At 48.3% G+C, this 15,942-nt stretch overlaps 1 protein-coding gene across 2 annotated transcripts in view; it reads left to right on the top strand.

Moving 5' to 3' along the window:
• The window catches only part of LOC142249936 (putative RNA-binding protein Luc7-like 2), a 243,966-nt gene that overhangs the window by 45,497 nt on the left and 182,527 nt on the right, over positions 1-15,942 (top strand). Inside the window, exon 2 of one of the 2 annotated variants that reach the window (XM_075321941.1) lies at positions 159-229. The exons of the other annotated variant lie outside the window; for it this stretch is intronic. Coding sequence (XP_075178056.1) covers positions 172-229 — 58 coding nt within the window. The 5' untranslated portion in view covers positions 159-171. The remainder of the gene's footprint in view (positions 1-158; positions 230-15,942) is intronic. 2 annotated transcript variants of the gene reach the window in all.

Here is a 15,942-nt window from a genome sequence, read left to right as displayed (position 1 = left end):
GAGGGAGTAACAATAGAGTGCGGGTTGTTTTGTGTTTTATGTTTTCATAAAGTCTGAATCTACATGTACTGTACTTTGATACTGTGTTTAAAATGCTGGCAGACGCAATGTATTTTATACAAACTGAACAATCTGGCCCCCTTGTTTTATTTATAAAGGTTCAATGTATCTATGCCTGACTACTTCAATCCTCAAGGGAGTATCAGAAAGGCCCTGCATTCGCCGAGCCGTGAGTTATAACCAACTTTTCAGATGTGTTAATGAATGTGGAGAAAAACGCAGTTGTGTAACCAAAACAGTTAACTCTTACAGCTGCTGGTCCCAACAGAGTGACGCAGTCCATATAAACTGACTATAACAAAGGACACGCATCTGCTGTTGTAGACCGACCTGAGCTAGAATGCTTATTAGAGAAAGAGCTATATTGCATTTCGGTACACTAAATTATTTTTTAAACCCTTGTGTTAAACTTGTAGTACCTTTTATGGTTGTATTTGTTTAGATCCAGGAGTGGGACCTAAACCATTGTGTACCCCTAGGTTTTGACAATGTGTTTGTACACATAGTAGCTTCTACCATGATGTTAGCACAAGGTTGATCTAGATTAGCCTCCCTAGGGTGTTCTTGATTATGAAAAAACTATTTTCTGATGATGTCGTAAAGCAAGGCTGGTAAATTGTGGCCTCTGGGCTACATCTTGCTCTCTGGCTGTTCCAGTCCAGACCACGGACCGAAACAGCAGAAGGGCTGAAAATAGTGGGCCTCACCATGCCCTCTGCCATCCTGCCGGTGATGTTGGCCGGCACCCAATGTCGCAGCTATCTATATCCTTATGATGTGGATAGCAGTGAATCCATTGGTGGAGGATGGGCCACCAGCTCCTTCTTCCATCAATCGGCATCTGAGATGGCAGACACGATGACGTCACATCACTGCGCCTGCTGTGCAAAGGGTCAGTGCCACAGAGCGCCAGGGAACATGAGTGATGTAAGTATATGTGGTGGTGATGGAAGTTTTTTTTTTTTTTTTTCCTTCATGTGTATATGCTTATAAAGTACCTAGGAGACTGTGGGCCTTATAACGTATATAGTTGGCTGTGTGGGGCTCATAAAGGAGACTGTGGGCCTTATAACGTATATAGTTGGCTGTGTGGGGCTCAAAGTATCTAGGGCGCTATGTGACAAGGCTACTGTATGTAGGGAGCTATGAGAGGGCTCATGCTCTGTGGGGGGCTCATACTGAGTGGGTCACACTAAAAAAAAGAGGGGAGCCAGCACTGCTTATGAATGGCATGCAACAATGAAGAAATAAAAAGTGTAATATTCACAAATTCATTCCTACTGTAACAATTCAATGAGATTTTTTGCAAATGATTGATCAATGATTTGAGCCCCCCTGCCCCGTCACGGCAAATCTCTATAGGGGGGTCCCTAACGCTATATTATAAATTATTATGTACCATAAGGTCTCATATAATGAGCAGGACCATATGAAAACACCACTTACCCGAGACATGTCTGAACCGCTCCCATGCTGCCAGGACTGACAACCGCGAATAAAGGCAGCCCAGGTGCCAGTGTGTGTGGCAGAAGCACACACACCAGCACAATGTCAGGACTGGCCCTCACAGTGCCAGACCAGCAAACATGGATGAGGGCGGAACAAGGTTCAGGCAGGTGATGTTTAAATAATGATGCCTTGGAGCAGGAGGCGGTGGCTGTGTGTGAACAAGCACCAAACTGAATTTTGATGGCGACAGAAGGAATTTGCAAACCACACTGGGCGTGCACGGCATGGTGGCGGTCAACCACCTGACCAGTAAACGAAAAAAAGAGGGGAGCCAGCACTGCTTATGAATGGCATGCCAAAAAATCTCATTGAATTGTTACAGTAGGAATGAATTTGTGAATATTACACTTTTTATTTCTTCATTGTTGCATGCCATTCATAAGCAGTGCTGGCTCCCCTCCTTTTTTCGTTGAGGGGGTCACACTGTATGGAGGGTACTATATGTGGGCTCATACTGTATATAGGGGAATGTCAGCATACTTAATTATGCGCAGTATTAAAGGCAACCTGTCACCAGATTTGGCGACTATAAGCTGTGGCCACCACCAGTGGACTCTTATATACAGCATTCTAATATGCTGTATATAAGAGCCCAGGCCGCTGTGTAGAACGTAAAAAAAACCCTACTTTTATTACACCCACTTGGGGGGCGGTCCAGTCTGACGGGTATCGCTGCTCTCCGTTCAGGTGCCTCCTCCCTGCGGCGATCACAGTCCTCCTTCCTCTGAGGCCCGTGTGCATGACGCGTCCTACGTCATCCACACTGGCCGTCATTGAGGTTCTGCACAGGCACACTTTGATCTGCTCTGCTCAGGGCAGATCTAAGTATTGTAGTGCGCATGTGCAGGCGGTCTTTAACCTTTGCTCACGCCTGTGCATCACAGTACTTTGATGTGCCCTCAGTACGGCAGATCAAAGTGCGCCTGCGCAGGACTGCAATGTTGGCCTGTGTGGATGATGCAGGACACATCATCCATACTGGGGTGGGTAGAAGGAGGACGGAGATCGCAACAGAGAGGAGGTGCTGGACCGAAGAGCAGAGACACCCATCAGACCGGACCGCCCCTTAAGTGAGTATTATAAAAGTGTTTTTTATGCTTTTAAGGGCCTGGGCTCTTATATGCAGTATTCTGGAATGCTGTGTTTAAGGACTCAGTGGTGGTGGCCTCAGCTTATAGACTCCAAATCTGGGGACAGGTTCCCTTTTAAGTGATACAATTAATATTAGTATTAAATAATTAGATTTAATGTGTTGAAATGTAATATATACACTACTCACAAAGTTAGGGATATTTTGGCTTTCGGGTGAAATTTATGTAAAACATTTAAAGTTCTCGCTACAGTGATATTTTGACATTAGTGCATTTAAAGGAAATCTGCCAGCAGGTTTTTGCTTTGTAAACTGAAGCCAGCATGCTTCATGGGTTAACACAGAAAATTCAGGGATACCTGTCTTGTCACAAATCATCTGTTATTTATTTAGAGGGAACCTGTCACCAGGTTTTTTCCTTATGAGCTGTGGCCACCACCAGTGAGTCCTTATATACAGTTTTCCAGAATACTGTATATAAGAGGCCGGGCCACTCTGTGTAACGTAAGAAAGACCTTCTATAATACTCATCTAGGACCAGTCTGATTGAAGTTGCTGTTCTCGGTCCGGCATCTCCTCCATCTTGTTGAATCTCCGTCCACCAACCCAGTCCCATGTGCATGACTCGTCCTGCGTCATCCACACAGAGGCCTCAATTCAGCTCATGCGCACTTCTCTCTGCTCGGGTGAGGACAGATCAAAGTATTGTACCATAGTGTTTATGTGCAGGGGGCTGTGACCTTTCCTCGCGCCAGCGCATTACAGTATTTTGCTCTGCCCTCGGCAGGGCAGATCAAAGTGCACATGTACAAGAGCGCAATGGAGGCCTTTGTGTGAATAATGAAGGAGGCATCCTGCACATGGGGCTGGGCAGGATGACTGTGATTGCACAAGATGGAGAAGGCGCCGGACCCAAGAGCAGCGACCGCATCGTATCGCCCTCTTGATTAGTATTAGAAAAGTGCTTTTTACGTTGTACAGAGCGGCCTGGCTCTTATATACAGTATTCTGGAATGCTGTATATTAGAGCTCACTGGTGGTGGTCCCAGCTCATAAGGGAAAAACTTGGTGACAGGTTCCCTTTTAAGCAGCAGGACCTTTTATCATTGCTGGACTACAATATCACACACTGCAGTCAGGCACACCCCCTCCTCTGATTGGCACTTCACTATCAATGTACAATCTCTACTGAGAGTCTGGTCTGGGTGGGGAAGCTCAGCCAGCTCTGCTACATGACTAAATCTAAAAATTCCGATTTGTGTCAGACTGGCTGCAGCCAGTAATCTAAGTGATACATTGTTGGATTCATGATCTTTGCCTACATCATGCCGCTCTCGGATAAGGTAGCAATAACCTGCTAACAGATTCCCTTTATGTAAAAGCATGCTGTGGTGATTTCCTGATCTCAAAGAATTTATTGAAACAAAGGCCAACCACAGTGGTTGGTATACCCCCCCTAAAAATGTCAGCGTCTCAATAACTTGTCATGTGGCCTCGAGCATCAATTACAGCTTGACAATGACTTCTCACGCTGTTCATGAGTCGGGTTACTGTCTGCTGAGGCATGACGTTTCCCTCTTCTTCAAGGGCAGCCCTCAGGCCATTGCAGTCCTGGGGTACAGATTTCGTTATGAGCCTCTACACGGCGACTCAGCTGATACCATAGGTTTTCTATGAGATTCAGGTCTAGAGAAAGTGCAAGCCGCTCCATTTGATGTACCCGAGTCTACAGCAGTCATTCCCTAATGATGCGACCTCAATGAGCTGGAGTATTGTCATCCATGAAGATGAAATTAGGCCTGTGTTCATGCACACACAATGACTGGATTAATGTTGTTATTTAAGTAATAGGACTTGTCACTGTACTATTCACAAAGTGTAGGGCAGTTCTATATGGATTAGACACACCTGTCCATAATGTAACACCGCCACCACTAAAGGCTTGTCTGGTGACAACCGTGGTTGATGCATAGCACTCACTTTGATGTCTCCAATATCATTGGCAGATATCTTTTCTGCTCATTGTAAATCGACTTTCATCAGTGAACAGCACTGAAGCCCACTGGTCCCTCGTCCAGCGTAGATGATGCCTGTGCCCGATGATGTGGTCAGGTACCCTTGCATGTTGTCTAGCACGCAGACCACACTGATGTAAACGGTTTTGAATGGGCTGATGGGGCACTTGGGTGCCTCTCACCTTCCTTAAATGTGTCTGGAGATGTGTGGCATTCATCATCCCAGTTCCAAAGGGAATTGTTCACAATGCAGCAGTCATCAGTGTGGGATGTGACCAAAGGACGTCCACTTCTATGCCTTTCTGTAACTCTTCCAGTCGCTCCGCATCTCTGTACAACCTGCTGATGACACTCTAATCTCAGTGGCCACTTCCATCTCAGAACATCCTGCTGAAGCCTTGCAATGGTGAAGTGCTGTTGATTAACCCCATAGCGACGGCCTAACGTCTCAAGACGTCGGAAAAACAGGGTACTTATTCTGTTCCGACGTCTTGAGACGTCAGGCCGGAAAAAGCTTGTAGCGCCCCCCCAGTGACGGAAAATCTCGGCGGTTTCAGCTACCGGAGGTAGCTGAGACCCTCAAGATTATGAATCGGGGTGTTTTTTTTTTTTTTTGGACCCTGATAATGTGATCGCCGGTATACACCGTATACCGACGTACACATAAAAAAAAAAAAGGCAAATAATACTGATTTCTTTCTCATCTGACATGATCAAACATGTCAGATGAGAAAGAAATATAAGCCCCTTGTGCCCCCAAATCCCCCGGTACTGGAGAAATCAACCACCCCCACCCACTCCGGAACGTCCAAAATGGCGCCGACGCGCGCCGAAAACTGCAGCCGCCGCCGGCTCTGCATTCATTTCCCTCCGATCTGAAATGATCAAACATTTCAGATCGCAGGAAAATGTCCTCCCCCTGACCCCTCCTCCAGTACACCGGAGCCCTCCGGTTCTCCAGAGCCGCCCCCCTTCCCCACCTCCGGAGCATGCAAGATAGCGGCGCGCAGCGCACAGTAGCGCGCGGCCGCATTCATCCTGCTCTTTCTGCCGCATGTGACACGTCACATGCGACAGAAAAGTTGTCCCCAGGTCCCGCTAGGTCTCCCGCCGTCACCCTGCGTCAGCCCCCGGTCTTCCCCGTTACCTGGCTTCTGCTCCGTCCCCGCGATCACGCTGCCTCCTTCTGGAAAGATGGCGGCGCATGTGCACACAGCGGCTGTCAGCTGGATCCTTGCAAGCAGGGACGCTGACCTCGCTGCTGCACATGCTGCTGTACTGTGGACCGGGGGAGAGTGAGTGCAGTAATCTGCAGCCACACTCCTCACATGGAGAGCCTGCTGTTCTAGAAAATGGGGGGTACGTTCTGTGAGCGTGCCCCTCATATTCTGGAATGAGGTTACTGCAGGTCACTCTGCCCTAGGTTGGACCGGGGCAGTGTGAGTGCAGTATTCTCAGATTACTGCACCCACACTGCTCATGGAGAGCTTGGTCTTCCAGAAAATGGAGTATACGTTCCCTGAACTAGAAGGTCCAGAGTCTGCGTGGGACCTCCAAAATGGATTACAGCGACCGGAATTTGTTTATTTTCAATAAATTGGTGAAAGAGGAATGTTTCGGGGAGTTTTTTTTTTTTTCAAATAAATTTTTTTTTTTGTCTTTATTTTTTTCTATTACTGACTAGGTTAGTGATGTCGGGTATCTGTTTAGATGCCGTGACATCACTAACCCCAGGGCTTGATGCCAGGTGACATTACAGCTGGTATCAACCCCATATATTACACCGTTTGCCACCGCACCAGGGCGCGCGATGAGCTGGGGCGAAGCACCAGGATTGGCGCATCTAATGGATGCGCCACTTCTGGGGCGGCTGTGGCCTGCTATTTTTAGGCTGGGAAGAGTCCAATAACCATGGGTCTTCCCACCCTGAGAATACCAGACCCCAGCTGTCCGCTTCACCTTGGCTGGTGATCCAATTTGGGGGGGACCCCACGTTTTTGTTTTGTTTTTGTTTTTTTTTGTTTTTTTTTTTAAAAAAAAAAAACCACTTGGGGAGCCCTCCAAATTGATCACCAGCCAAGGTGAAGCTGTCAGCTGTGGTTTGCAGGCTACAGCTGTCTGTTTTACCCTAGCTGGCTATCAAAAATAGGGGGACCCCACGTCGTTTATTTTAATTATTAATTTTTTGGGGGGGGCTAAATACAAGGCTAGGCACCCATTAGTGCCACATGAAAGGCACTAAAGGGCGCCAGCTTAGAATATGCAGGGGGTGGGACGTTATAATTGTTTGACATCTATCCATTTATCCATTGTAGCATTTTAGGCTGTGCGCCAACAATCGGGGTTTGCAGCGTTTTGGGCGCAGAGTGTTTTCCCTGCGTCCATAACGCTGTGTTGTGCAGTAGAAGCACAGTGAAAGGATTTTTAGAAATCCCGTGCCCACTGTGCTTCTCTTCTCCGCAGCATACACTGACCTGTGGTGCAGCTTCCCGAGCCTCAGCATGTCAATTTATGCTGCGGAGACAAGAGTGTTCTCTGCAGGTAGCTTAGAGCTCCACAGCAGCCTGAACCCAAATCGTGGGCATGGGCAGCTGCGTTCTCCCGTGGACAACACTCACATCTCTGCAGGAAGGCTGACACTGTATACTAGACGCCGTGTCGCTGGATCATGGCCACATAGCCTAAAAGTGAGAAATTTGTTGCTACAGCAACATTTTTGTGAAGTACCTGTGGATTCAAAATGCTTACTATACTCCTGAATAAAATCCAGTTTCCAAAATCGGGTCACTTGTGGGGGGTTTCTGCTGTATAGGTACCCAAGGGGCCCTGCAAATGTGACATGGTGCCCGTAATTTATTTCAACTTTTCCAGAATTCAAATGGTGCTCCTTCCATTCCAAGCCCTCCCATTTATCCAAAGAGAGGTTTTTGGCCACATGTGGGGTATCCCTGTGCTCATAAGACATTGGATAACCTGTTGGGTCCACGGTTTGTTGGTGCCTCTTGAAAAAGTGACAAATTTGATGCTGAAGCAACATTTTTGTGAAACAAATGAAAATTTTCAATATGGCAACCTAAGCTTATTAAATTCTGTGAAGTACTCTTCGATTCAAACTGCTCACTATACACCTAGATAAAAGCCTTGAGGTGTCTTGTTTCCAGAATGGGGTCACTTGTGGGGGACCTCCACTGTTTAGGCACCTTAGGGGCTTTCCAAATGCAACTTAGCGTCCGCTAATGATTCCAGCTAATTGTGCAGTCAAATGGCGCTCCTTCCCTTCCGAGCCCTGCTGTGCATCCAAACAGTTGATTTTCATCACACATAAGGTATCAGCATACTCAGGAGAAATTGCACAATAAATCTTATGCTGAATTTTTTCCTTTTACACTTGTAAAAAAAAAGCTACCTGGTTGAAGTAACAATTTTGTGGTAAAAATGTATTTTTTTTTATTTTCACAGCTCAACATTCTAAACTTCTGTGAAGCACCTGAAGGTTCAGGGTACTCACCAAACATCTAGATAAATTCCTTCAGGGGTCTATTTTCCAAAATGGGGACACATGTTGGGGAGCTTCACTGTATAGGCACCTCAGGGGCTCTCCAAATGCAACATAGCGTCCGCTATTGATTCCAGCCAATTTTGCAATCAAATGGCACTCCTTCCCTTCTGAGCCCTGTCATGCGCCCAAACAGTTGATTTCCACCACATATAAGGTATCGCCAAACTCAGGAGAAATTGCACAATACATGTTATGCTGAATTTTTTCCTTTTACTCTTGTAAAAAAAAAAAAGCTACCTAGTTGAAATAACAATTTCTTTGTCGCTCCTAATTGGGAGACCCAGACAATTGGGTGTATAGCTACTGCCTCCGGAGGCCACACAAAGTACTACACTTAAAAGTGTAAGGCCCCTCCCCTTCTGGCTATACACCCCCCCGTGGGATCACGGGCTCCTCAGTTTTATGCTTTGTGCGAAGGAGGCCAGACATCCACGCATAGCTCCACTGTTTAGTCAGCAGCAGCTGCTGACTATGTCGGATGGAAGAAAAGAGGGCCCATACGAGGGCCCCCAGCATGCTCCCTTCTCACCCCACTTTCTGTCGGCGGTGTTTGTTAAGGTTGAGGTACCCATTGCGGGTACGGAGGCTGGAGCCCACATGCTGATTCCTTCCCCATCCCCATTAGGGCTCTGGGTGAAGTGGGACTTTACCGGTCTCCGGGCACTGAGGCCGTGCTCCATCCACAGCCCCTGGAGGATCTGCTGGATACGGAGCGGAGTTTCCTCAGGGACAGGACCCTGCTCCATCAAGGTACTCCGTGTCCCCGTGCTTATCGCACGCACACTGCAGCATTGCTGGGTGTGTTAGTGCGCCGGGGTAAACAGCGCTGCTGCGCTTGTGCCGTTACTCACTACAGCTCTGCTGAGTGAGGTGACTTAGTACGATCGGCCGATCCGGCCGCGGGGGTCAGTTTTTACTGCGTCGCGGCTGGGATTTGTGGTGCGCCGGGGACTTCCGCGCTGGCCGTGCATATATGACGGCCGCGCTAGATTACTACAGTCCCCGGCTTTTGCGGCCTAGTTCGTATCGTTCCCGCCCCCAGACCTGCCAGTCAGGAGGAGGGCGGGACGCTGTACAGACCAGCAGCGCTAAGAGCTGGAGTCTGTTTTACATACTCCAGCCCTCACACTAGGCACAGTGGGACGCAGTTTCCCGCACTTTTGTTTGTGACGCCCACGGTCCGCCCCTCTTCACAGGACGCCGGCAGCCATTCCTGCCTGCACGCTGAGCTGCAGAGGGGAGACGGGGAGACTCAGACAAGGGATTCTATGACCTCACACCCGCTTTTCAGCGGGCGGTAAGCAGCCCTCAAGGGCTCTCCCCCACTTGTGCCATAGTGTACTTTGTATTTTGTGCTGGCAATACTTTGCACTGTACAGTCGCTGGTGATTTTCTGCTATATACCCTCCTTAGATTTCTCAAGGAGATAACAGCATGTCGTCCGCAAAAAGCAAAAGTGCCAAGGCACGGACTTTATATGCTGCTTGTACCGCATGTGGGGCTACTCTACCGGCAGGTTCCACTGACCCCCATTGTGTGCAGTGCTCGGCCCCTGTGGCAATTGCTCAGCCGGGGCCGCTGCTAGAGGTGACCCAGGGAGAACCACCTGTGAATGCTGTCCAGGTGACAGGGACGGAGTTTGCAGCTTTTGCTGACAGATTGTCTATGACTATGTCTAAAATTCTTGAAACATTGCAGTCTAGACCAGTAACTCAGACCATGGGCACTGTTGATTCATTGCCACCTTGTCCCCCTCAGCTGGACCACTTCCTAGCTCCGGGGGTGTCACATGCACCCCAGGGTGACGGCTCTGACTCGGACGACAGTCCCAGACAACCTAAGCGGGCTCGCTATGAGCGACCCTCAACTTCATCACACTGGTCAGGGTCCCAGCGGGACGACTCTCTGTGTGATGAGGCGGATGTAACTGATCAGGAGTCTGATGCTGGGGCCGCTCTCAATCTAGATACCCCGGATGGTGACGCCATAGTGAATGATCTTATAGCGTCCATCAATAAGATGTTAGATATTTCTCCACCAGCTCCTCTTGCGGAGGAGGCAGCTTCACAGCAGGAGAAATTCCATTTCAGGTATCCCAAGCGTAAATTAAGCACTTTTCTGGACCACTCTGACTTTAGAGACGCAATCCAGAAACACCACGCTTATCCAGATAAGCGTTTTTCCAAACGGCTTAAAGATACACGCTATCCTTTTCCCCCTGACGTGGTCAAGGGCTGGACACAGTGTCCCAAGGTGGACCCTCCAATCTCCAGGCTTGCAGCCAGATCTCTAGTTGCAGTGGAAGATGGGGCGGCACTTAAAGATGCCACTGACAGACAGATGGAGCTCTGGTTAAAATCCATCTATGAAGCTATTGGAGCGTCGTTGGCGCCAGCATTCGCAGCCGTATGGGCACTCCAAGCTATTTCAGCTGGGCTTACACAGGTCGACACGGTCACACGTACATCTGCTCCGCAGGTGGCACCCTTGACCTCTCAAATGTCTGCATTCTCGTCTTACGCGATTAATGATGTCCTAGACTCTACGAGCCGTACGGCGGTGGCGTCAGCCAACTCTGTGGTTTTACGCAGAGCCCTGTGGTTGAGAGAATGGAAGGCAGATTCTTCTTCCAAGAAGTGCTTAACCAGTTTGCCTTTTTCTCGTGACCGATTGTTTGGTGAGCGTTTGGATGAAATCATTAAACACTCCAAGGGTAAGGATTCATCCTTACCTCAGCCCAGACAAAACAAACCCCAACAGAGGAGGGGACAGTCTGGTTTTCGGTCCTTTCGAGGCTCAGGCAGGTCCCAATTCTACTCGTCCAAAAGGACTCAAAAGGATCAGAGGGGCTCAGATTCTTGGCGGACTCAATCACGCCCAAAAAAGCCAGCCGGAAGAACCGTTACCAAGACGGCTTCCTCATGACTCTCAGCCTCCTCTCTCCGCATCCTTGGTCGGTGGCAGGCTCTCCCGCTTTGGCGACATTTGGCTGTCACAGGTCAAAGACCGTTGGGTGAGAGACATTCTGTCTCACGGGTACAGGATAGAGTTCAGCTCTCGTCCTCCAACTCGCTTCTTCAGAACTTCCCCACCGCCCGACCGAGCCGATGCTCTGCTGCAAGCGGTGTCCGCTCTAAAGGCGGAAGGAGTGGTGACTTCTGTTCCTCTTCAGGAACAAGGTCACGGTTTTTACTCCAATTTGTTTGTGGTGCCAAAGAAAGACGGGTCGTTCCGTCCCGTCCTGGATCTAAAGCTGCTCAACAAACACGTAAAAACCAGGAGGTTCCGGATGGAATCTCTCCGCTCCGTTATCGCCTCAATGTCTCAAGGAGATTTCCTAGCATCAATAGACATCAAGGATGCTTATCTCCACGTGCCAATTGCGCCAGAGCATCAGCGTTTTCTACGCTTCGTTATAGGAAGCGAACACGTGCAGTTCGTAGCTCTACCTTTCGGGCTGGCGACAGCCCCTCGGGTCTTCACCAAGGTCATGGCAGCAGTAGTAGCAGTCCTGCACTCGCAAGGTCACTCCGTGATCCCGTATTTGGACGATCTACTTATCAAGGCACCCTCTCAAGAGGCATGCCAACACAGCCTGAACGTGGCACTGAAGACTCTCCAGAGTTTCGGGTGGATTATCAACTTTTCAAAGTCAAATCTAACCCCGACCCAATCACTAACATATCTTGGCATGGAGTTTCATACTCTCTCAGCGATAGTGAAACTTCCACTGGACAAACAGTGCTCGCTACAGATAGGGGTGCAATCTCTCCTTCAGGGCCAGTCGCACCCCTTGAGGCGCCTCATGCACTTCCTAGGGAAGATGGTAGCAGCAATGGAAGCAGTTCCTTTTGCGCAGTTTCATCTGCGTCCACTACAATGGGACATTCTCCGCCAATGGGACGGGAAGTCGACGTCCCTCGACAGGGAGGTCTCCCTCTCTCAGGCAGCCAAGGAATCTCTCCGGTGGTGGCTTCTTCCCACCTCATTGTCAAAAGGAAAGTCGTTCCTACCCCCATCCTGGGCGGTGGTAATGACAGATGCGAGTCTATCAGGGTGGGGAGCAGTGTTTCTCCACCACAGGGCTCAAGGTACGTGGACTCGGAAAGAGTCCACCCTTCAGATCAATGTTCTGGAGATCAGAGCAGTCTATCTTGCCCTACAAGCCTTCCAACAGTGGCTGGAAGGCAAGCAGATCCGAATTCAGTCGGACAACTCCACAGCGGTGGCATACATCAACCACCAAGGGGGAACACGCAGTCGGCAAGCCTTCCAGGAAGTCCGGCGGATTCTGACGTGGGTGGAAGACACGGCATCCACCATATCCGCAGTTCACATCCCAGGCGTAGAAAACTGGGAAGCAGACTTTCTCAGTCACCCGGACGTGTTTCAGGAGATCTGTCGCCGCTGGGGGATGCCGGACGTCGACCTGATGGCGTCACGGCACAACAACAAGGTCCCGGTTTTCATGGCACGGTCTCACGATCACCGAGCTCTGGCGGCAGACGCCTTAGTTCAAGATTGGTCGCAGTTCCGGCTACCGTATGTGTTCCCACCTCTGGCATTGTTGCCCAGAGTGCTCCGCAAAATCAGGTCCGACTGCCGCCGCGCCATTCTCGTCGCTCCAGACTGGCCAAGGAGATCGTGGTACCCGGATCTGTGGCACCTCACGGTAGGCCATCCGTGGGCACTACCAGACCGTCCAGACTTGCTGTCTCAAGGGCCGTTTTTCCATCTGAATTCTGCGGCCCTGAACCTGACTGTGTGGCCATTGAGTCCTGGATCCTAGCGGCCTCAGGTTTATCTCATGAAGTGGTTGCCACCATGAGACAGGCTAGGAAGCCATCCTCCGCCAAGATCTACCACAGGACGTGGAGGATATTCCTATCTTGGTGCTCTGCTCAGGGAGTTTCTCCCTGGCCTTTTGCATTGCCTATTTTTCTTTCCTTCCTGCAGTCTGGGTTGGAAAAAGGTTTGTCGCTTGGCTCCCTTAAGGGTCAAGTCTCCGCGCTATCCGTATTTTTTCAGAAACGCCTGGCGCGACTTCCTCAGGTACGCACGTTCCTGCAAGGGGTTTATCATATCGTCCCCCCTTACAAGCGGCCGTTGGAGCCCTGGGACCTGAACAAGGTTCTAATTGCTCTCCAAAAGCCGCCTTTCGAGCCTATGAAGGAGGTTTCCCTTTCTCGTCTTTCACAGAAAGTGGCCTTTCTAGTGGCGGTCACGTCTCTTCGGAGAGTGTCCGAGCTGGCGGCGTTATCATGCAGATCTCCATTCCTGGTGTTTCACCAGGACAAGGTAGTTCTGCGTCCAATTCCAGAATTTCTTCCCAAGGTGGTATCTTCCTTTCATCTCAATCAAGATATCACTTTACCGTCTTTGTGTCCGCATCCAGTTCACCAATTTGAAAAAGGTTTGCATTTATTGGATCTGGTGAGAGCACTCAGGATCTACATTTCCCGCACGGCGCCTCTGCGCCGCTCGGATGCACTCTTTGTCCTTGTCGCTGGTCAGCGTAAAGGGTCGCAAGCTTCCAAATCCACCCTTGCGCGTTGGATCAAGGAACCAATTCTTCACACCTACCGTTCTGCTGGGCTTCCGATTCCATCAGGACTGAAGGCCCATTCTACCAGAGCCGTGGGTGCGTCCTGGGCATTACGGCACCAGGCTACGGCTCAGCAGGTGTGCCAGGCGGCTACCTGGTCGAGTCTGCACACTTTTACCAAGCATTATCAGGTGCATACCTACGCTTCGGCGGATGCCGGCCTAGGTAGACAAGTCCTTCAGTCGGCGGTGGCTCACCTGTAGGAAAGGGCTGTTTGACGGCCCTATCACAAGGTATTCTTTTACCCACCCAGGGACTGCTTTTGGACGTCCCAATTGTCTGGGTCTCCCAATTAGGAGCGACAAAGAAGAAGGGAATTTTGTTTACTTACCGTAAATTCCTTTTCTTCTAGCTCCAATTGGGAGACCCAGCACCCGCCCTGTTTTCTTAGGAAGTTTGTTTTTTTCGGGTGCACATGTTGTTCATGTTGAACAGTTCAGTTCTCCGAGGTTGTTTCTCGGGTTGAATTTGTATTTAAAACAGTTATTGGCTTTCCTCCTTCTTGCTTTTGCACTAAAACTGAGGAGCCCGTGATCCCACGGGGGGGGTGTATAGCCAGAAGGGGAGGGGCCTTACACTTTTAAGTGTAGTACTTTGTGTGGCCTCCGGAGGCAGTAGCTATACACCCAATTGTCTGGGTCTCCCAATTGGAGCTAGAAGAAAAGGAATTTACGGTAAGTAAACAAAATTCCCTTCTTTGTGGTAAAATTTTATTTTTTTATTTTCATGGCTCAACGTTATAAAATTCTGTGAAGCACCTCGGGGTTCAGGGTACTCACCAAACATCTAGATAAATTCCTTGAGGGGCCTAGTTTCCAAAATGGGGTCACTTGTGCGCAATCTTTTTCAGCCAAATTTCCTTTCCAAAATTCAAATATTGCTCCTTCTGTTCCGAGCCCTCCCATTTGTCCAAACAGAGGTTTCTGACCACATGTGAGGTATTGGTGCGTTCATACAAAAGTGGGGAACAAGTTTTGGGGTCCATTTTGTTGTTTATTTCTTCTAAAAGTGAATAAATTTGGGTTAGAGCAACATTTTTAGGTAAAATTTAATTTTTGCTTTTTTTCATTCCACATTGCTTTTGTTCATGTGAAGCACCTGAAGGGTTAATAAACTTCTTGAATGTGGTTTTGAGTACTTTGGGGGGTGCAGTTTTTAGAATGGGGTCACTTTTGGGTATTTTCTGTCATCTAGGCCCCTCAAAGTCACTTCAAATGTGATATGGTCCCTAAAAAAATGGTCTTGTAAATTTTGATGTAAAAATGAGAAATCGCTGATAAACTTTGAACTCTTCTAACTTCCTAACAAAAAAAAATTTTGTTTCCAAAATTGTGCTTGTGTAAAGTAGACAAGTGGGAAATGTTATTTATTAACTATTTTGTGTCACAGAAATCTCTGGTTTATTGGTATAAAAATTCAAAAGTTGAAAATTGCTAAATTTTCAAAATTTTTGCCAAAATTCAGTTTTTTTCATAAATAAATGCAAAAAATATTGTCCTAAATTTGGTACTAACATGAAGTCCAATATGTGACGAAAAAACAGTCTGAGAATCACTGGGATCCGTTGAAGCGTTCCAGAGTTATAACCTCATGAAGTGACACTGGTCAGAATTGCAAAATTTGGTCTGGTCATTAAGGTGAAAATTAGCTCCGTCACTAAGGGGTTAATTATGTGTCGTCTTGGTCTCAAAATGTAAACAACACGAGGATGAGAACTGTTTTAATACCAATTCTAATTGACCCCCCCCCCCCCCCCCCCCCCCCCCCCCCCGACATTTGAGTGATTTATGGATCAAACGCCTCTTGTGAACTCCTTGTTAGAAAACATCAAGTTGTGAAAAAAGTACTGAAACATTGAACAATTGGACATGTAAGGTCAAAAGTTGAGAGAAGGTCACATTAAAGGGAACAAGAAAAGGTTAGAGGGCATTTTAGGATCATCCTGAAGTTTCACTCGAAAGATATTCTAAATATCCTTAACTTTTTGTGAGTAGTGTCTATATTTTGAAGTAGTTTTTAGAGCATCATATCTGCACAACTCCATAACAAGACACTGATTGCGGCTCTTTGGATTGCTTTGAAGTTGATTTAAAAACAAAACTGT

Source organism: Anomaloglossus baeobatrachus, chromosome 8 (genome assembly GCF_048569485.1).
Source record: "Anomaloglossus baeobatrachus isolate aAnoBae1 chromosome 8, aAnoBae1.hap1, whole genome shotgun sequence".
Taxonomy (NCBI): domain Eukaryota; kingdom Metazoa; phylum Chordata; class Amphibia; order Anura; family Aromobatidae; genus Anomaloglossus; species Anomaloglossus baeobatrachus.
The sequence above is the reverse complement of the archived record's forward strand: the minus strand, read 5'-3'. Positions and strand labels throughout refer to the sequence as shown.